General features: G+C 40.5%; 1 protein-coding gene across 6 annotated transcripts in view; it reads left to right on the forward strand.

Annotated features, from left to right (window-relative positions):
* The first annotated feature begins 16 nt into the window (after positions 1–16).
* Positions 17–21,525, forward strand: part of WDPCP (WD repeat containing planar cell polarity effector) — a 515,554-nt gene continuing 494,045 nt past the window's right edge. For 3 of the 6 annotated variants that reach the window (XM_055241569.2, XM_055241572.2, XM_063617937.1), the window contains exon 1: positions 155–441. In XM_055241569.2, coding sequence (XP_055097544.1) covers positions 367–441 — 75 coding nt within the window. In that variant the 5' untranslated portion in view covers positions 155–366. Of the gene's footprint in view, positions 442–21,525 lie in introns of all 6 variants that reach the window. The other 3 variants (XM_063617935.1, XM_063617936.1, XM_055241570.2) reach the window with 2 other exon arrangements.

Below are 21,525 nucleotides of genomic sequence, written 5' to 3' on the forward strand. Positions count from 1 at the left end.
GGAGAATGACCCCTTTGCGACATCACCCACACGCGCGTGACTGAGACTGCATCCTCCCATGAGGGTAAACGTGGAAGGTAAAGAGACCTTCCGCTGCGTAAAGCTGGATCGACCCGGAAACAAAATCTTTTAAAAAACAATTGACACTCTGGAGGGGCGGGGGAATTGATAAGTTGGGACGCCGGACAGCTTCTCAGGTTGCTAAGCGACGAGGCGGGAGCGCACGCACACGCTGGCTGCTTTATAGCACCTGAGGGAACTGTGGGGGCGGCGTCCTGGAGACCCAAGAGACCAAGCGAGCGTGTCGCTCTCTCTCGGGTCCAAGGACCTAGCCCAGGAACCTTCTGCCCGGGATAGTGTCTGGTGATGAGGCGAGAGTTTTGCCGGGACGCCTACTACGAAGCGGCCGGGAGTCGCGCTTCTTTCCCACTCCCGAGAAAGGTGAGCCCTGGCCCGAGGGCAAGGGGTTTTCTTTTAACCTTAGAGTCCGGAATGCGGTGGTGCGCCGTCCCGCTTTGCTTTTATCCGCTGGGCGGATGCCTGCAAGCTCGCCGGTCCCTTTTCTGAGCGGAGTTTGAGGGGCGTGGGAATGCAACTATTCTGGAGGGCGTGGTGCCCTGGAGTAGGTGCACCTCCGACCCCAAATGAAGCTCTTCCAGAGTTATATCAAAAATATTTATTGAGCATTTACTTTGTAGGAGGTGAGCCTCTCCCTTCCAGGAGGTCACAGTATACGGATCTAGTTTGCTCTAAGCCCTCCGTAAATGTTAAGTTTTGTCCATTCTCTTTTGGAAGAAACAGGATGCGCCTTAAACCATCTTGAGTCTTAAAAGTTATGCCAAACCGGCATTTCTGAGGAAAGACTAGCAGCTGAAGGGGAGACGCTGGTTGTTTAATCAGTCAGTCTCAGCTGGTAAAACAACTTAAGAGGTTCTCTTTAATGCTGCCAAGAGAATTGCTGTGCTTTTTGAAAGCTTGTTTCTTGTAGATGTTAAAAGGAAGATACGATGCTCGAGAATAGCATACACAGCACATACGTAATGAAAATGAATAAAACATCTCTATTAGATAACATTGTTAGAACTTCCGTTTTTTCTCTGTCACTGATAAATGAATGCCAAGTAATATCTTTCAATTTTTCTCTATTTCAGTTTGGAGGATTTGCTATTTTTGGAAAGAAATGTAATGCTTGACTTTTTAGCAGTTGTTAATATCATACCTGAATGACTCTCCTTGTATCTCTTTATTCATTTGGCTCTCAGACAACATACTTTCCTGGTTTTCCTCTTTTGTTGCTGGTTCTCAGTTCTTTGGAGTTTCTAAATTTTTTTTTAGTTGTGATCTCTTAACATTGGGGTGCCTGTATTCTCTGTCTATACTAAATCCCTCAGTCAGCTAATTCATAAGTTGCATCACTTCAAATGCTACTTTTATGTCAAAAACTCTGAAATTTATGTGTCTAGTACTGAATTAGTAGGTATGCATTATTCTCAAACGTAGGTTCTCTGAGTTTTACTTTTTATTCTGAGCAGTTACGAAAAGTTTCTCCCATTATCCTCCTAAATGAATTCTACTAGCTGCTAACAGAAAGATTTTTCCATGTTGTTGTCCTTAAAAATCTCATGATTTTACCTAATGTAAATGACGAGTTAATGGGTGCAGTACACCAACGTGGCATGTATACATACCTATGTAACAAAGTTGCACTGTGTGCACATGTACCCTAGAACTTAAAGTATAACAAAACAATCTCATGATTTTTGTCCTTGATTTACAGTGAATTTTACAAGAGAGACCTTTTATAACCAGAATTCTCACTGCAGTCCTATAGCAGGACGGGACATTCCCATACTCCAAGAAGGCCACAAACATGTAAGCCCCCGTATTCCCATCCAGTCCAGATGTACAGGATTGAAGTCATCTGTGTGGCGGTTCATGGGCCTTGTTCTGTTTATCGCTAGTTGTCCTTGTAAATCAGGTTAAGGAGCATATTAGCGCTGATTATAAGTGACTTTTCTCAGGTAATATAATACACTGCAAGAGAAGATGTTTGGTAAGGTGGGTATATCAGCACATTTCCAATTATACTAATAAGATTGTCTGTCTTCTCTTTCTTTTGAACCGTCTTTGGTAATAGCTAATGTCAAGTAGCACAGTATGTCATTGCACTTTCATTGTGAGTTTGAATCTCCAGGTGGTTTGTGAATGTGTTGCAGACATTCATTTTTTGTTAAGGCAACAAACAGAGCATTAAACTGTTATGCTATATTTGGAGATGTACTTAACATTTTTTTTGCCCAGCCTCGCATTATTTAGTAAGGTAATATTTAATTCAAATTGCAGAAAATGTTTGAAATACTATTCTAACAACATCCAGCAAAGATATTAAAGGAGCATTAAGTTTCAAATCCCTGAAATAGAATATTGGCTCTTGATACCCAAGGCACTTTGGAACTCACAAGATCTTATGCTTTTTTATAGTATACAATTATTTAACCTCAGCTGAGCGTGGTGGCTCACACTTGTGATCTCAGCACTTTGAGAGGCTAAGGCTGGAGGACTGCTTGAATCCAAGATTGAGACCAGCCTGGGCAATATACTGAGACTTTGTCTCTACAAAAAATATTTAAAAAATTAGCTGAGTATGGTGTTGTGCACCTGTACTGCCAGCTCCTCAAGAGGCTGAGGTGGGAGGGTTGCTTGAGCCCAGGAAGCAGAGGTTGCACTGGCATCACTGCACCCCAGCCTGGGCGACAAAGTGAGATCCTGTCTCAAAAAAAAAACCACAAAAAAACAAAAAAGAAAATTATTTAACCTCATATTAATTTTATCTCTAGCATATATAAAATTGTTACAGATCTAGTTAAAACTCATTCATCTTAATGTTTTCTTTAATGAAGTTCTGTTACACTTTTAAGCTATTTTATAACAATTTTGTTATAATCTGGTTCCTTTTTGTAGAAAGTAACAATGTAATATTTAGAGAGTACTATAATGTAAAGATGCCTTTACATTGCTGTCGGTCTAAGTTGCTACATTTTTAGAAATATGTACTTTACCATAGGATCATGTAATTAGTAAACATCCATGTTAGATAATGGAATGTGATTGAAAATAGGATTATTTATAAAGCAAGATTAAGACTTGTGAAATAAATCAGAGACCAAATTATTACAAATATTTTTTAAAGGAAAGATTGCAGAGCTAAATAGTTGACCTTAGCTGAAAAAAACTTTGGCTTTTTACCTTTTTTAAAATTTAAGTGTAATGCTAGGTATCTTGGAAATTATTTGGTTGGCTTAAGTGACATGCAGGACATTTTTGAAAGTATTCTCAAGTAATTTCTAAAATGAATATGTAGTATTTTAAAAATAATTATTACATTCACTTCAGTGAATCTTAAACATAGTAATTCCAAATTTAGTTATGGCAAAAATAAAAGTGCTTGTAATTTAAAACTGTAGTCTCAATGAGAACCACTTTATTACTATGTCTTATAATTTTATACATACACAATTTGTACACATTTTAGACTATTAACATTTGACTAGAATTTTCAGGAATGGTGAAATACAGGATATTTTAATAGGATAAAAGTTTCAATCATGATCATTATGTAGTCAAGTTGCTTTGAGTGGTCAAGTGGTAGAGTTGAGTGGAATAATTTGCTAGGACCTCCTCTTTTAACTTTAGTTAAACAAGGTAAAACATTATTCATCAGGATTCTGTTTGATAATTACATGTTTCCAGAAGTATGAGCTACCTAACCTTGAGTTTTTTTCAAGTGAAGGAGCAGAATTTATTGGTCTTAACTTTACTACCTAGCTGTGTGACCTTGAACAAGTTTCGTGGTCTCTATAAGCCTTCATTTATTAATAAAATGAGGCTAATAACACAGAGTGATCATTATATCTGGAAACATAATGTAGCAATTCCATTCCTTTACATACCCATTCAAATCAAGAGATGTACAAGATGTTCATAAGCACTGTTTCTAAGAGCACAGCTCTAGAAAATACCCATATGGCCATCAATAGGAAAATGTAAAAATAATATTGAAAATTCATAGAATATAGCTACACACCAACATGGATTCATTGAAATCCATTGGATTCATTGAAAATGAATTCATTTTCATTGGATTCATTGAAAATGAATATAGCTACACACCAACATGGATGAGCATCAAAAATACAATGTTGATTAAAAAAAGCAAACCATATAATAATATATACATTGATTTAATTTTTATAAAAATTAAAAATTTGCAACAAATACTATTGTTCAGGATTTCATACACATCTGGTAAAACCATAAATAAGAGCAGAGGAATGATTAATTCAGAATTCAGGATAGTGGTTGCTTGGGGAGGAAAGTAGGAGACGGGGTACTGGGGTCTTCAAAATATTAGTAATCTACTTCTTTTTAAGCTGTGTTAGTATGTGGGTATTTATTCATTCATTTATTTATTTTGAGGCCATCTAACTCTGTTTCTGAGGCTGGAGTGCAGTGGTATGATCAAATCACTGTGGCCTCAAATTCCTGGGCTCAAGTGATCCTCCTGCCTTGGCCACCCAAAGTGCTGGTATTACAGGCATGAACCACTGCACATAGCCTGGTTTTATTTTTTGTTTTAGTTTAAGATATACATACACCTCTGACCACTCTTTTTTTTTCTTATTCTTCTTTGAGATGTGGTCTCGCTAGGTTGCTGAGGCTGGTCTAGAACGCCTGGGCTTGAATGATCCTCTTGCCTCAGCCTCCCAGGTAGCTGGGACTACAGGCACTGACCACTCATATGTATCCTATTTTATATGAAACATGGTGACTTAGAATGTTATCTTTTATTATTGAACAACAAATTTGAGAGAGAATACAGTCATGCATGGCACTTGTACCGTAAACTATTTCCATTTTTCAAAATTTCTTTTTTTTTTTTTGAGACAGAGTCTTGCTCTGTCACCACGCTGGAGTGCAGTGGTGCGATCTTGGCTCACTGCAAGCTCCACTTCCTGGGTTCAAGCAATTCTTCTGCCTTAGCCTCCCCAGTAGCTGGGACTACAGGCATGTGCCACCACACCCAGCTAATTTTTGTATTTTTAGTGGAGATGGGTTTTCACCATGTTGGTCAGATGATCTCGATCTCTTGACTTCGTGATCTGCCCGCCTGGCCTCCCAAAGTGCTGGGATTACAGGCATGAGCCACCGTGCCCTGCCAGGTTTTCAAAATTTCAAGGTTAAATTTAAGTGACGTCTTGCTGTTTGTCTTCAATTTGTCCCATTTGTTCTCTGTTCTCTCTTCTTCCTTCTTTTTGATGAACTGAAATATTTTACAATTCCATTTTATCTCCTTTGTTGGCTTATTGATAGTAACTTTATTTTAGTGACTGTTGTAGGGTTTATAGCATACATCCTTTTATCATAGTGTATTTTCAAGTGATATTATACCACTTCATATATAAAAACCTGCCAATAATTTACTTCCATTTCTCCCTTTCTGACCACTTTACTTTTACATGTTATGAGCCCCATACAACATCATTGTTATTTTTGCTTAGTCAATTATTTTTAAAAGAGATTTAAATAATGAGAAAATATCTTAAATATTCATCAACATGGTTACTATTTTCAGTCCTTTAATTTCTTTTTATAGATCTGTATTTCTAGTGTAGTATGATTTTTCTTCTGTCTAATGTAGTTCCTTTTTAAAAATATTTCTTGTGGTTAGGATTGGCTACTGAAAAATTCTCTCAGCTTTTGTATGTGTGGAAAAATGTTTGTTTGAAAGATATTTTCACCAGATATAGAGTTCTTGGTTGATAGTTTTTTCTTTCAGTACTTTGAAGATCTTGATCCACTGTTTTTTTTCATTTGCCTTGTTTCTGATGAAAAATCTACTATCATCTTTATCTTTCTGTATTTGTACTTCAGTGTCTGTTTTTCTCTGGCTGCTTTTAACATTTTTCTCTTTATTACTGGTTTTGAGTAATTTCATTATGATGTGCCTTGCAAGTGTAGTCTTTTTCATGTTTCTTGTGCTTGGGGTTCATGGAGCTTCTTGGATCCATAGGTTTGTAGTTTTCAATGAATTTGGGGAAATTTTGACCTTGTTTCTTGAAATATTTTTTTCTGTCTGCCCTTTGATTCTTGTGCTGTTTTGGGGATGACAGTTATATGTATTGTGAGCTGATTGAAGTTGTCTCACGGCTCATTGGTGCTCTGTTTATTTTTAAAATTATCTTTTCTTTCTAGGTTTCATTTTGTAAAGTTTCTGTTGCTAGGTTTTCAAGGACACCAGTTTTTTATTTTGCAATGTCTAATATGCTATTCATTCTATCCAGTATATTTTTCATTTCACATATTGTTTTTATGTGTAGAAGTTGGATTTGGGTCTTTTAAAAAATATCTTTCATGTCTACTACATTTGTTTAACATGTGGAATATAGTTATAATCATTGTTTTAATATTCTAGTCTCCAGATTATAACATGTCTGCCAGTCCTGGGTTGGTTTTAATTAATTTTTATTTCTATTATGGGCCACATTTTTATGCTTCTTTGGAAGTCTGGTAATTTTTTTTATTAAATGTCAGATTGCGAATATTACATTTCTTTTTTTTTTTTTTAAGTTAGGGTTTTGCTCTATTGCCCAGGCTAGAGCGAGTGGCCAGTGCAGCCTCAACCTCCCAGGCTCAAACAATCCTCCATCCTCAGCTCCCAAATAGCTGGGACTACAGGTATACACCACCATGCCTGGCTAATTTCTTGTAGTTTTTTGCAGATACAGGGTTTTGCCATGTTTCCAAGGCTGGTCTCGAACTCCAGGACTCAAACGATCCACCCGTCTCAGCCTCCCAAAGTGCTGGGATTACAGGCCTGAGCCACCATGCCCGGCCTGAATGATTTTATCTTTCTATAAATAACTTTGAGCTTTATTCTGTGATGCAATTAAATTATTTGAAATTAGTTTAATTCTTTCAAAACTTGCTTTTAAGATTTATTAAATATTAGTCAGGATCTGAGTATTGCTCAGCTACTAGGGCTAATAATTTCCTACTCCTGAGCCAAGACTTTTTGGTGTATTCTACCCAGTGACTGTGAATCACAAAGTTTTTCTGTCGGGCTGGTGAGAACAGGCACTATTCCCAGCCCGATATAAGTGCCAAGCACTGTTATCTGTAATCATTTCTAGTTGCTCTTTCTCCAGCCTCATGGTTTTATCATATGCATGTGCTGTCAGTACTCAGCTGAATTCTCAAGGGGAACCCTCTGAAATTCTCTAGAGTTCTCTCTGTATGATTCTCCCTCTTCAGGGAACTAACTACCTTGTCTTCTCCAGTTTTTCTGTTCTGTCTCCTCAACTCAAGTTTGCCGGGCTACTCCTGGTTTCCCCTTCCTTGCGCTGTACATTATCTCACACAAAGACATATGGAAATATGTCTTATGGAACTAAGCTCTAACACGGCTTTGTATGCCTACTACGTTGGTTTTTAGTTCCTACTTTTTGGTGAAGAGAAGTGCTGTCTCTTACAAGCTCAGCTATTTTTTTTAGTCTTTTATTTTGAAATAATTTCAAATTTACTAAAGAGTTGTAAGAATAGTAAAAAGAACATCTAAGGCCCCCTTAGTTAGATTTACCTTTTAAACATGTTGTCACATTTGCTTTATCACATGTTCCCACCACACTATCCCCTTGCCACACATTACTCTCGAATGATTTTTTCTGAATCATTCGAGAGTAAGTTGCAGACAATGTGTCTTTTTATATTCCTGTATTCTTCAGTGAATATATTCCAGGAACAAGGGCATTCTTTTGCTTAACCACTATACAGTTAAGAAACTTAACATTGATGTGTACCAGTATCTAATATACTCTCCTGTTGACACACTGCCAGTTGTCTCAGTAATGTCCCATAATGTTTTTCCCCTCATACAGGATTGTGCATTTAATTTAGATGTCATATCTCTTTAATCTCCTGTAATCTGGAACAGTTTATCAGCCCTCTTTGTCTTTCATGACATTGACATTTCTGAAGAGTATAGGCTAGTTTTTTGGAGACCGTCCCTCAATTTGGGTTTGTTTGATGTTTTTTTGTGATTAAATTCAGGTTTGCATTTTTGGGAGGAAGATTACATAGGTGATGTAATGGCCTTATCAGGGCATTAAATCAGTATGTCTTATTATTTATGATGTTGGTTTTAATCATTTGGTTAAGGTATTCGCCAGATTTCTTTACTATAAAATTACCATTTCTTCCCCTTGTAATTAATAATCAGTGGGGACATACGTTGAGACTACATTAATCAATATCCTGTTTCTCAGCAAACTTTTACTCAGTTTTAGCACTCATTGATGATTTTTGCCTGAATCAATTATTACTATGGTTGTAAAATGATTTTCAAAGTCTGTCATTTTTTCACCACTTAGTAAATGGCATTCTACTGTAAGTTTGAGTTTTTCCTTCTCATCTGCCTTTGTTTGCTGCTCCTATATATAACAAATACTACAGACTGAGTGATTTATAAAGAATAGAAGTTTATTTGGCTCATAGTTCTGGAGGCTTGCAAGTCCAAGAGTGTGGCACTGGCTTCTGGTGAGGGTCATCTCATGGCAGAAGTCACCACATGGCAAGCAAGTGTGAGAGACAAAGAGAGGAAGGGGGCTGAACATATCAGGAGCCTGCTCCCACAATAATTAACCCATCCTCCTGATAGCAACATTAACCAGTTTACAAGGACAGAACCCTCATGACCTAATCACCTCTTAAAGTCCCCACCTTTTAATACTATTACAATAGCATCAAATTTCAACATGAGATTTGGTATAGACATCCAAACTAGCATTATCTATCTTGTCTATCTGTCTATCTATCTGTGTATCTACCTACCTGCCTACCTACGTATCTAATCTATCTACTCCGTTTGGATTCATGACTTCTCATTTTATTCAGTGGATTGCATCAGTACTACAGGCTTTGTTTTTCTTTAAGTGATTGTTGATGATTTTTTCTTTTTCTTTTTTTTTTTTTTGAGATGGCGTTTGGCTCTGTTGCCCAGGCTGGAGTGCAGTGGAGTGATGTTGACTCACCGCAACCTCTGCCTCCTGGGTTCAAGTGATTCTCCTGCCTCAGCCTCCTGAGTAGGTGGGATTACAGGTGTGTGCCACCACACCCAGCTATGTTTTTTACTTTTAGTAGAGATAGGGTTTTACCATGTTGGCCAGGCTGGTCTCGAACTCCTGACCTCCAGTGATCCACGCACCTTGGCCTCCCAAAGTGCTGGGATTACAGGCATGAACCACTGCGCCCAACCAGTTGATGACTTTTTTCTAATTTGCCATGACTTAATAAGAGGAAATGAGCTAAACATCAAGACAGATGATCTTTGATTTAGCATCTTTTATTTAACACTTATTTACCAGCCTCCAGACTGTGTGAGGTGCCCATTCCTAGTCCACTCAGGTTTATGTGTGGGGCACAGTTGGAGAAGAATTATGTTTACAGCACACATGATCTTCTATTTAGCACTTTTAGTGAAAAGTGATATAAGATGCCCTTTCAATTATTTTCTGGAGAATAAGGAACAGAGACCACCTCAGATGCTTTGTCATAGGATGCTATAGTGTAAGGATATGCATGATAATAAGAAGAGACAAATCTTGGCCACTTAGGAAGACCTCAGGGGAACCCAGGGAAAGCCAAACTGTGAGATTCCAATCCTATTCTCCCTCTCCTAAATAGGAACAAATAGGGCCATTATTTGCTCATGAAGAATAAGTGAATCTCATGAAGAATAGAATCGATAGGCCATTCTAGAATCTCAAAAAGTTATGGGTTCTGTGTTACCTGTCCTAGCTTCAGCAGTCCACACGTCTTAATTCTAGTGTTTTATCAATAACCTAACTTAACTTTTAAAATCTTTCTGCTTTTCTTCTTGCTCTTAATTGTCTGGGTGTCCATACTTCCTTAGAGAGAAAGAGGTAGATTGGTCTGGGAGTTCATCGCTGCTGTTGTTTGGGCAGAGCTTCCCCTCCTAAGTTTCCCATGTTTTACTTACCAACCTCCAGGCTATGTCAGGTGCCCATTCCCAGTCCACTCAGGTGAGGGCACAGTTGGAGAGGAATCATGATGTTTAGAACACATATTTCTTTTCCTGGAATATCTTGTGGCTCCCCTTGTGGTAGGGTTGGTGGAAAGGGCAGTTTTCATAAGTTGCTACTATACATATAATTGGCAATATGGATTTGCATCCTGTTCTTCATCCTAAAGGCAGAGTCATACTCAGAGCTCTACTCTGCCTGTAGGTAATATAAGCTAAGTGGTTTACTTTTTGAGTTATTTTCGGGATACTGATATGGTGAGATTTATTTAAATTTATTTTAAATAATGATAATGCTGAAAATTGGTATAAAACTGGGACAAAGATTTCCAGTAATTTGATAACTTGTATTATTCACTAAAATTGTTATGAAACCATGACTGTTGAGTCTGCCTTATTAATTTGGCCTGATGAAGAGATACAAATATAACACAGTGTATTTTTTTTAACTTTTCTGTTATTACCCCATCATTTAGTATTTCCTTAAAAGAGCTATTCAGTATTTCTGTGAACGTCTGTGTAGATTGTTTGCAGTTAACATTTTCCAGAAGCCAAAACTAGACTTCCCACAATGTATAATTTACCTTTGAAGATTTCCTGTGTTGGGTATCACTTCTTCATGTGTTCTTGTTATTTAATATGAATGAAATATTAATAACTAATTGTTTAAAGTGCAATATTTAAGTTAATTCCATGTATAATTAAAAAATTTAAATACATTAACATTTCACAACATAGTCTATGATTGGGATTAGGACTGTTTGTGTTTGCTGTTCAAATACTCAGTATAATATTTGATATTTGGATAAACTGCTATTTTTCATATCAAGTATATTTGTTTAAAATTTTAGAGGGGATATACCAGGGAGCTTGGAAAATTTGTATTTGACATAAAATTATTTGATTATTTTCAGATATTAAAAACGTAGAACAGTTTTTGGCAATCTCACAGGCTTACATGACTATTAGATTTTGCAGGTTCACATCCTTTAATGATATGTTACTTTTTCTGTCTACATAAAATATTTAATTTCTGGGTCATGCTTGAAATGGGATAAAGGAAGGGAAAAGTGAGATGAGATGCCTTTTCACTTCTTTTCTAGAGAACATAAAGCTGCTTCATTTCCGTTCAGCAGACTCTCCCAAACAATAGACTTTATTTAGAGGAAACATATCTTTAATTTAAGGTACAATACTTTCCATGTACATTGTGTGAATTGTTAAGGGTGTTGACAGTTAAAAAGCTGTCTGACTGAACCAATTATTTACAACAAGCCCAGGCCAGCCAGAACTACTTTGGGAAGGGATATAGACTTACTAATATAAGGCAAGGTTACTCTAGAGACATGAAGTCTGGGTTTTGGCTTCAGGAAATATCACTTTGGAAATTACACTATAGGTCAGATTAAATATAAAAAGTTGAAATATGCATCTAAAATGAATTAAGTTACCATAGTGACTAGAACTTCTTGATTGCAAAGGGATTTTTAAAAAGCATTTTTATTACTGTTATTTGAAATTACATTCAGAATGTTTGAAACTGCATTGTGGAACTACATTATAGTGAAGACTTCAAAAGAACATGGTCTATTCTGGCTATGAAAATCTGATTTTATTATTAAGTTGCCTATGAGAAACCTATTAATGATGGATATTTATGTATCATTTATGATATAATTAGAAGTATATATTTGGTCTCTGCGCCTGGTTCCTGGCACACAACAGCCCAAACCCTTGGAATCTCTAAAGTGATAAGTGTTTTTTGTATGCTAGTGAGATGACTGGTAGCTGGAGGCTCCTGGATAGCCTCAGGATAGGGGGGCTGGTTGCCAGAGGAGCCAACTTTGTGATTAGAGGGTTGACTCTTTCAGCTGAACCCCACAACCTCTAGAAGCTGAAGGTTGGATAGATTCCCCCGTGACTATTGATCTAATCAATCATGCCTACATAAAGAAACCTCCATAAAACCCCAAAGGGACAGGGTTCAGAGAGCTTCTGGATAGTTGAACAGCTGGCGGTGCCTGCAGAGTGGCATGCCCAAAGAAGACATGGCACTCTGTGCCCCTTCCCACATGCCTTGCCTTATGCATTTCCTCCCTCTGGCTGTTCATCTGTATCCTTTGTAGTAACCTTTATGATAAATAGATAAGTATAAGTAAAGTGTTTCTCTGAGTTCTGGGAGCCACGCTAGCAAATTAATTGAACCCAAAAAGGGGTTCGTGGGAACCCTGATATATAGCCAGTTGGTCAGATGCACAGGTCACAACATGGGGTTTGTGACTGGCATCAGAAGTGGGGGGTGGGGGACAGTCTTGTGGGACTGAGTCCTTACCTGTGGGATCCGATGCTATCTTTAGGTAGATACTGTCAGAATTGACTTAAATTATAGGACAACGCATTTGGTATCTGCTAGAGAATTGCTTGTAGTGTGCAGAGAAACGCACATACATCTGGTATGAGAAATGTGTTGAGTGGTGTGTGAGGGTAGGAAAAACACTTTGGTTTGTCCTGTCTCTATATTGTGTCTAATTGAAAAGATAAAATTACTTAACTGTATGCCTGTGAAAAGGAAATAAACTCTTGATGCCAAATTATGAATTGTGCTCTCATTGTATTAAAATAGTTTACAACTAGATGAAGAGTTAAAATGCCAGAGTTAGTCTAGGATTCATGTTATTTACTGGATTCCTATTCTAAATAATATAAATTATCTCCCATTTAGATATTGGCACAGTTATTTTGTATATTGTCTATTATATACATATGCACACACATGTGTTTGTATATACTGAATGCTGTATACTTTATATGTGTAAGTCTCTATATTATATAGTAAATAAGACATTTTTAGTAGTATACAATATACTGTATAGTAAATAAGATATATTTAGTAGTATACAGTATATATACTGTATAGTAAATATCTTTGGTAGTATACCATATATATACTATAGTAAATAAGATATCTTTAGTTATACAATATATATACTGTATATACAATATATACCATATATACTGTGTATATATGTACATACTATATATATACATACTATATATGTGTATATATGTATTATATATAGAGACATATTATCTGTAGTAGAGAACAATACATTTCTAGACTATTTCTATTATGTAATACAGAGAAATAATCATTGTGTTGATCCCAAGTCTGTTTTGTTATAGTAATTGTCCCCTAGGCAGCCCTCCTTTGCCATGTTTTTCAAGGTTGCATTATAGAATTATGGATGACAGATATGTATGTTGTCTTTCTATTTTAACCCTCTACCAAGCAGACCATTTTTAAAGGATAAGGTTAAAAAGTGAATATGATCATGATTCTCAAAAAAATATAAAATGATAATTTGTCAAAGATTATATTTAACTCAATAATGATATTATTGCCAGTTGAAGTACCACATATTGAATGCAAAACTGGCAAAACTGATGAATATCCACTGAGCAATAATCAGTTCCATTTTACAGGACATAATTTGCATTTCTATGGACAGGAATTATTTGTATTATTATCAGTTTTCTACAACTTTTCTCTCTACAGAGTTGTAGCATGGCCTAGTCAATGACAGACAAATGGACAAGCTAGCCAAAACACTCATTGAATTTCAATCTTTTACATTTTTTTCTTATTGTTCAATACTGGTACCCCTGGTACTTCATATTAGCTTGATTTTAGTAGCTGCAGTAGAGTAATTGATTCATGTCTACCCATGTTTTTAATTTATTCATGTCTACCCAAGATGGAAATTCTGTGAGGGTAGGCACCTTAAAATGCATGAATCTATAAATTAATAAAATGATGTTCTTGGTGTAAAAGCACAAATTGATTGGTTAAAAACTGTGTCCTGATTCAGAAAGTAGAAGAAAATAGGGATTTTCTAAATCTAATCTTATTTCAGTTGCTATCGGGGGAAATTCAGCCAGATATCAGGCAAAATTCACCCCCGATATTTCATGTAGGTTCTTTTCTCTCTTCCCTAAGTGTTGGCCAGTCTGAGAAATAAAGGGACAGAGTACAAAAGAGAGAAATTTTAAAGCTGGGTGTCTGGGGGAGACATCACATGTCGGCAGGTTCCGTGATGCCCCCTGAGCCGTAAAACTGGCAGGTTTTTATTAGTGATTTTCAAAAGGGGAGGGAGTGTATGAATAGGGTGTGGGTCACAGAAATCATGTGCTTCACAAGGTAATAGAATATCATGAGGCAAATGGAGGCAGGGTGAGATCACAGGACCACAGGACTGGGGTGAAATTAAAATTGCTAATGAAGTTTCAGGCACGCATTGTCATTGATAACATCTTATCAGGAGACAGGGTTTGAGAGCAGACAACCAGTCTGACCAAAATTTATTAGGTGGGAATTTCCTCATCCTAATAAGCCTGGGAGTGCTATGGGAGACTGGGGCTTATTTTATCCCTACAGCTTTGACCATAAAAGACGGCCACCCCCTGAAGTGGCCATTTTAGAGGCCTACCCTCAGGGATGCATTCTCTTTCTCAGGGATGTTCCTTGCTGAGAAAAAAAATTCAGTGATATTTCTCCCATTTGCTTTTGAAAGAAGAGAAATATGGCTCTGTTCCGCCTGGCTCACCGGTGGTCAGAGTTTAAGGTTATCTCTCTTGTTCGCTGAACATTGCTGTTATCCTGTTCTTTTTTCAAGGTGCCCAGATTTCATATTGTTCAAACACACATGCTTTACAATTTGTGCAGTTAACACAATCATCACAGGATCCTGAGGCGACATACATCCTCCTCAGCTTACGAAGATGACGGGATTAAGAGATTAAAGTAAAGACAGCATAGGAAATCACAAGGGTATTGATTAGGGGAGTGATAAGTGTCCATGAAATCTTCACAATTTATGGTCAGAGATTTCAGTAAAGACAGGCATAAGAAATTTTTTTTTTTTTTTTTTTTTAGAAAATTACTTTTTATTTTATTTATTTATTTTTTTATTAATTTTTTTTGCACACAAAACAATAAACATTTTCTAAAAATACATACAAACAAAAAGATACGTATCAAACATATTAGGAAGGTTGCACATGGGAAGTCAGGGAATAGAAATGGGGGGTGGGAATTAAAATAAATGAGAGAGGGACTTTATATGGATCAGTGATAATAACTCAATCCTCTATTTGACAAAGAAGAAAGAGAAGGAAGAGGAAGAAAAAGAAAGTGGGATAAAGGATCAGAAAGGGAGGAAAATAGAAAAAATTAGAGTATGACTCCAGGGTAGACCTGTTTTGTTGTCACTGAGTTGGTTGGTTGGTTTGTCTGTTGTATTTTTCATGTTTCGCCATGTTGGCCAGACTGGTCTCGAACTCCTAGCCTGAAGTGATCAACCCGCCTCGGTCCCCCAGAGTGCCGGGACCACAGGCGTGAGCCACCACGTCCAGCCCCTACATTGCTTCTGGCCTCCGTGGTAGACCTCCCAGACGGGGCGATCCGGCAGAGGCGCTCCTCACTTCCCAGACAATGGGTGGCCGGGCAGAGGTGCTCCTCACTTCCCAGAGGGGGCGGCCGGGCAGAGGCGCTCCTCACTTCCCAGATGGGGCGGCCGGGCAGAGGCGCTCCTCACTTCCCAGACGGGGCGGCCGGGCAGAGGCGCTCCTCACTTCTTCCCGAACGGGGCGGCCGGGCAGAGGTGCTCCTCACTTCTTCCCGGACGGGGCGGCCGGGCAGAGGTGCTCCTCTCTTCCCAGACGAGGCGGCTGGGCAGAGGCGCTCCTCACTTCTTCCCAGACAGGGCGGCCAGGCAGAGGCGCTCCTCACTTCTTCCCAGACGGGGTGGCCGGGCAGAGGCGCTCCTCACCTCCCAGGCGATGGGTGGCCGTTCAGAGGCGCTCCTCACCTCCCAGATGATGGGTGGCCGGGCAGAGGCGCTCCTCACCTCCCAGACGATGGGTGACCGGGCAGAGGCGCTCCTCACTTCCCAGACGGGGCGGCCGGGCAGAGGCGCTCCTCACTTCCCAGACGATGGGTGGCTGGGCAGAGGCGCTCCTCACTTCCCAGACGGAGTGGCCGGGCAGAGGCACTCCTCACTTCCCAGACGATGGGCGGCCGGGCAGAGGCACTCCTCACTTCCCAGACGATGGGCGGCCGGGCAGAGGTGCTCCTCACTTCCCACACGATGGGTGGCCGGGCAGAGGCGCTCCTCACTTCCCAGACGATGGGTGGCCGGGCAGAGGGGCTCCTCACTTCCCAGACGGGGCGGCCAGGCAGAGGCGCTCCTCACTTCTTCCCAGACGGGGCGGCCGGGCAGAGGCACTCCTCACTTCTTCCCGGACGGGGCGGCCAGGCAGAGGCGCTCCTCACTTCCCAGACTATGGGTGGCCGGGCAGAGGCACTCCTCACTTCCCAGACGATGGGTGGCCGGGCAGAGGTGCTCCTCACTTCCCAGACGATGGGTGGCCGGGCAGAGGCGCTCCTCACTTCTTCCCGGACGGGGTGGCCGGGCAGAGGCGCTCCTCACTTCCCAGGCAATGGGTGGCCGGGCAGAGGGGCTCCTCACTTCCTGGACGGGGTGGCCGGGCAGAGGCACTCCTCACTTCCCAGGCGATGGGTGGCCGGGCAGAGGGGCTCCTCACTTCCCGGACGGGGTGGCCGGGCAGAGGTGCTCCTCACTTCCCGGATGGGGCGGCCGGGCAGAGGCGCTCCTCACTTCCCAGACGGGGCGGCCGGGCAGAGGCGTTCCTCACTTCCCAGACGGGGTGGCTGGGCAGAGGCGCTCCTCACTTCTTCCCGGACGGGGCGGCCGGGCAGAGGTGCTCCTCACTTCCCAGATGATGGGTGGCTGGGCAGAGGCGCTCCTCACTTCCCATATGATGGGTGGCCGGGCTGAAGCGCTCCTCACTTCCCAGGTGATGGGTGGCCAGGCAGAGGTGCTCCTCACCTCCCAGACGATGGGTGGCCGGGCAGAGGCGCTCCTCACCTCCCAGACGATGGGTGGCCAGGCAGAGGCGCTCCTCACCTCCCAGACGATGGGTGGCCGGGCAGAGGCGCTCCTCACCTCCCAGACGATGGATGGCCGGGCAGAGGCGCTCCTCACTTCCCAGACGATGGGCAGCCGGGCAGAGGCGCTCCTCACTTCCCAGACGATGGGTGGCCAGGCAGAGGCGCTCCTCACTTCCCAGACGATGGGTGGCCGGGCAGAGGCGCTCCTCACCTCCCAGGCGGGGCGGCGGCTGGGCAGGGGCTGCAATCCCAGCACCCTGGTAGGCCAAGGCAGGCGGCTGGGAGGCGGAGGTTGCCGCGAGCCAAGACCACGCCACCGCACTCCAGCCCGGGTGAGTGAGACTCTGTCTGCAGTCCCAGCACCTCGGGCGGCCGAGGCGGGCAGAGCAGTCGGGGTCAGGAGCTGGAGACCAGCGTGGCCAACATGGCGAATCCGCGCCTGCAGGGAAAGGAGGAAAAGCAGGCGGCGCGCGCCAGCAAGTCACCGGCAGTTCGCGGTAGATTGCAGCCTGGGCCACAGATGGAAAAGAAAGAAAGAAAGAAAGAAAGAAGGAAGGAAAGAAGGAAAGAAGGAAAGAAGGAAAGAAGGAAAGAAGGAAAGAAATGAAGGAAGGAATTATTAAAGTATTAATTTGGGGAACTAATAAATGTCCATGAAATCTTTACAATCCACATTCTTCTGCCATGGCTTCAGCCCGTCCCTCTGTTTGGGGTCCCTGACTTCCTGCAACAAGTTGCAATGAGGGAGCCAGTTATATAAAGGAATCCAGCAATGAATCCTTTTTTTTTTTTTTTTTTTTTTTTGGAGACAGGTCTTGCTCTGTTGCTCAGGCTAAAGTTCAGTGGCATGATCATGGCTCACTGCAGCCTCTACTTCCTGGGCTCAAGTGATCCTGGCCTCAGTCTCTTGAGTAGGAGTACAGGCATATGCCACCAGCCAATTAAAAATTTATTTTTTTTAAGAGACAGGGTCTTGCTATTTTGCCCAGGCTGGTCTCAGACTCTTGGCCCCAGTCAGTCCTCCTGCCTTGGCCTCCAAAAGTGCTGGGATTATAGGTGTGAGCCACTATGCCTGGCCAATGAATACTTTTGAAGAGTAGAAATCCTCTTGTAACTGAAGTTATTTATTGCATTATGTATTTTAAAAATGAGAACTTTGTATATCAGATTTTAAGTTGGGCATAACTTTTAACTCCAAAATTATTAGAAGCATTGAACCAAGGAAAAAGTAAGCATGACAAGTTATTTTTACAAATTTCTCATATTGTATGATTTTGCCCTCTTTACTCTCTTGCTAGTGATTTATGCTGTCCAACTTTTTTTTTTTTTTTTTTTTTTGAGACAGAGTCTCACTCTGTCACCCAGCTGGAGTACAGTGGTGCAATCTTGGCTCACTGCAACCTCCACCTCCCAGGTTCAAGCGATTCTCCTGCCTCAGCCTCGTGAGTAGATGGGATTACAGGCACCCGCCACCATGCCTGGCTAATTTTTGTATTTTTAATAGAGATGGGGTTTTGCCATGTTGACCAGGCTGGTCTCAAGCTCCTGACCTCAGGTGATCCGCCCACCTCGGCCTCCCAAAGTGCTGGGACTATAGGCGTGAGCCACCATGCCTGGCCTACTGTCCAATTTATAATTAATAACAACATATTAGAAATAACTTACAACTGGATACCCTTTTTATCTGGGGCAAATACTACACATGATAAGGTAGTTTCTACCTATCTACTCCTGGCGGTTAGACTGAGCCAATCAGATAGTCCTGCCCAGAGCGCTTACTCTTAAGGAAACAATTGGTGTTAGATTAGTTAGATTAGATGAAGTGGCTGTGGAATAGTTGTGAGTCTAGCAGTATGGTGGTAGGGAGTGAGGAAACGTATTCAGTGGGTTAAGGGATATGGGACTGGAATACACAATATAGGATTTTTGCCATTCCTTGCCTCCTTTGGTTTCCTCTGGAGCCTGATTATCTACACGTCCGCTGCTTCTGTGATTTGCCTGATTTCTCTGCAGTAATTTTCTTTTCTGTTAAAGTTTACTGGAGTTGGTTTCTGTTGTTTTCAACAAAGCTAGAAGAAGAAACAACCAAGTACATGATTATGTGTCTGGGTAGATGATCATTATCAAGTTTACATGGGAGAGAGTAAAATACATACAAAATATATGTGGGAAAAATAGAAACAGTGCTGAAATAATTAGGTTGCTGAATTATAACCCAGTAGACTACATGAATTAATTTATGTTATGATACGAATAACTATGAATATATCATGTTGAAGCATTGTAGTTCATCTTTCACCTGATGGTCAGGTGTCCAAGAATGTTTGAATATTTAAAACTTTTCTGGCATCTTAAAATATGAGCCACTTCTAGTAATGGTGGAGTAGGTCATATTGAACTAATCCTTTTACAAAAAACCATGATAAATTCTGGACAAAATACAGAAAACCCACAACTCTCTGAAGGCACTGGAGAGTGACCATAGCAGGCATAAACTGAAAGGGAGTCTGTACTTGGAAAGAGGGAGTATCACCGAATAAACAAAAATGAGGTTTTGTTGCCAGCAGACCTTCACTGCAAGAAATGCTAAAGGAAATTCTTCAGGCTGAAAGGAAATGATACCAGATGGAAAGTTGGATCTGAGGAATGGAGAACTCCAGAAATGGTAAGTATATGGGTAAATATATTTATTTCTGTCAATTAAAAAAATGACTAAGGTTAAAAATTATAACATTGTTCTGTGAGGTTTGTGGCATATGTAAATATAGTACACTGATTTGTTTTACACATGAGGAAAGTGACACATGGTAATGTTAAATAATTTACCCAGACCGGGCGTGGTGGCTCGTGCCTGTAATCCCAGCACTTTGGGAGGCTGAGGCAGGCGAATCACAAGGTCAAGAGATCGAGACCATACTGGCTAACACGGTGAAACCCTGTCTCTACTAAAAAAAAATACAAAAAATTAGCTGGGCCTAGTGGCACGCGCCTGTAGTCCCAGCTATTCAGGAGGCTGAGGCAGGAGAATCGCTTGAACCAAGAGGCGGAGGTTGCAGTGAGCCGAGATCGCGCCACTGCACTCCAGCCTGGGTGACAGAATGAGACTCCACCTCAAAAAAAAAAAAAGCAAAAAAAATTTACCCAAAGTTTCATAGAGTGTAAGTGGCAGAGCAAGGATTTGAACACAGTGTGTCTAACTTCAGAGTTATGCTCCAAGCTACTATATTATACCACCTCAGAAAATGAAAACTGAATTAAACTTCATGACTAGCATATAGCAAATAAAATACAATATATGAATAAACTAAATTAAAGTATTTGTCAAAAATATGAAATATGGGAAACATTTAATTCCCATTTCTAGTGTACTTGGCATTCTGTTTTTCCTACATATAATATATACACTTCACTTTCTCCCCTGTAAACATGATAATGATCATCTACCTAGTTGTATACCTGTGGTTAATCCCTAGAGCAGGTAATACCTATCCCAAGTTCATCATCCTTTGGCTTTATTTTATCACTTAGCCCTTCCTTTGCTCTCACAACCCCTATTTTAATATGTTTGACTGGAAAACAAGAGCTGACAGCCTAGAGTAGGAAGGCTAAGGGAAAAGTTTATGAGGTGAAGGTTGAGGGGAGGATAGAAAAATCAGGCTATTCTTCGGTGGGGAAGGACATAAACATCCATCAAGTTCATAAAAATTCTCTGCGTTTTGTCCAGTTTGAGAATACATGATAATACATATGTTTTCAGACCTTTTTTAAGTAGCAAAGAACCCTTTTTCTGAGATAAATATTTCATTTTATTGCAGTGTATAAAACAAATATATTGTTTACATGGGTGTTTTTGTACTTTTACATTTATAAATATTTGCATCAAGTTAATGGGATTAGTCATTTTTTGAAAAAGGCAAAATTTGAAAATGAGAGTTGTGGATGTCAGTTGTGATCTTAGTCTCAGCACCCTGTTATTTCTGTAGTTTTAGTGAATAAGTATTCAGATAAGTGGTGAAAATGGCCCTACTAACAGGAGCAGGGAGCCAGTCATTCAACCACATCGTTAACCCCTTTTCTTGAGCTGTCTTTTGTGATTATAACTATATATAGGTGCTCGGGGTTCAAAGCATATGAGAGAGTCTGAAGGTGTTTTAAAACTACCCACTGGGGTACTTTCAATGCTATATATAGTCAGATAGTCCTTTCTGAGGGCTTCTAAGTAAACTGAAAATATGCTTGCTAGCCCCGTCTACCAGGATACAGCAAATTTCATGTAGGTAGGGAATTTGGGGGGAAGTAGTTATCAACACACTGTTAACTGGCTACTTGATTCTGCATGTCAGTGATAGCTCTGACCCACTGAGCCCTTGCCCACGTGAGTTAGCAAATGTTTGTGAGGAAGTTGAGTACAGGCTCCCAGCACTAAAGCTATAGAAGGAAGAAAGCCAGGTGTTCAATA

This window comes from Symphalangus syndactylus, chromosome 14 (assembly GCF_028878055.3).
Source record: "Symphalangus syndactylus isolate Jambi chromosome 14, NHGRI_mSymSyn1-v2.1_pri, whole genome shotgun sequence".
Classification (NCBI taxonomy): domain Eukaryota; kingdom Metazoa; phylum Chordata; class Mammalia; order Primates; family Hylobatidae; genus Symphalangus; species Symphalangus syndactylus.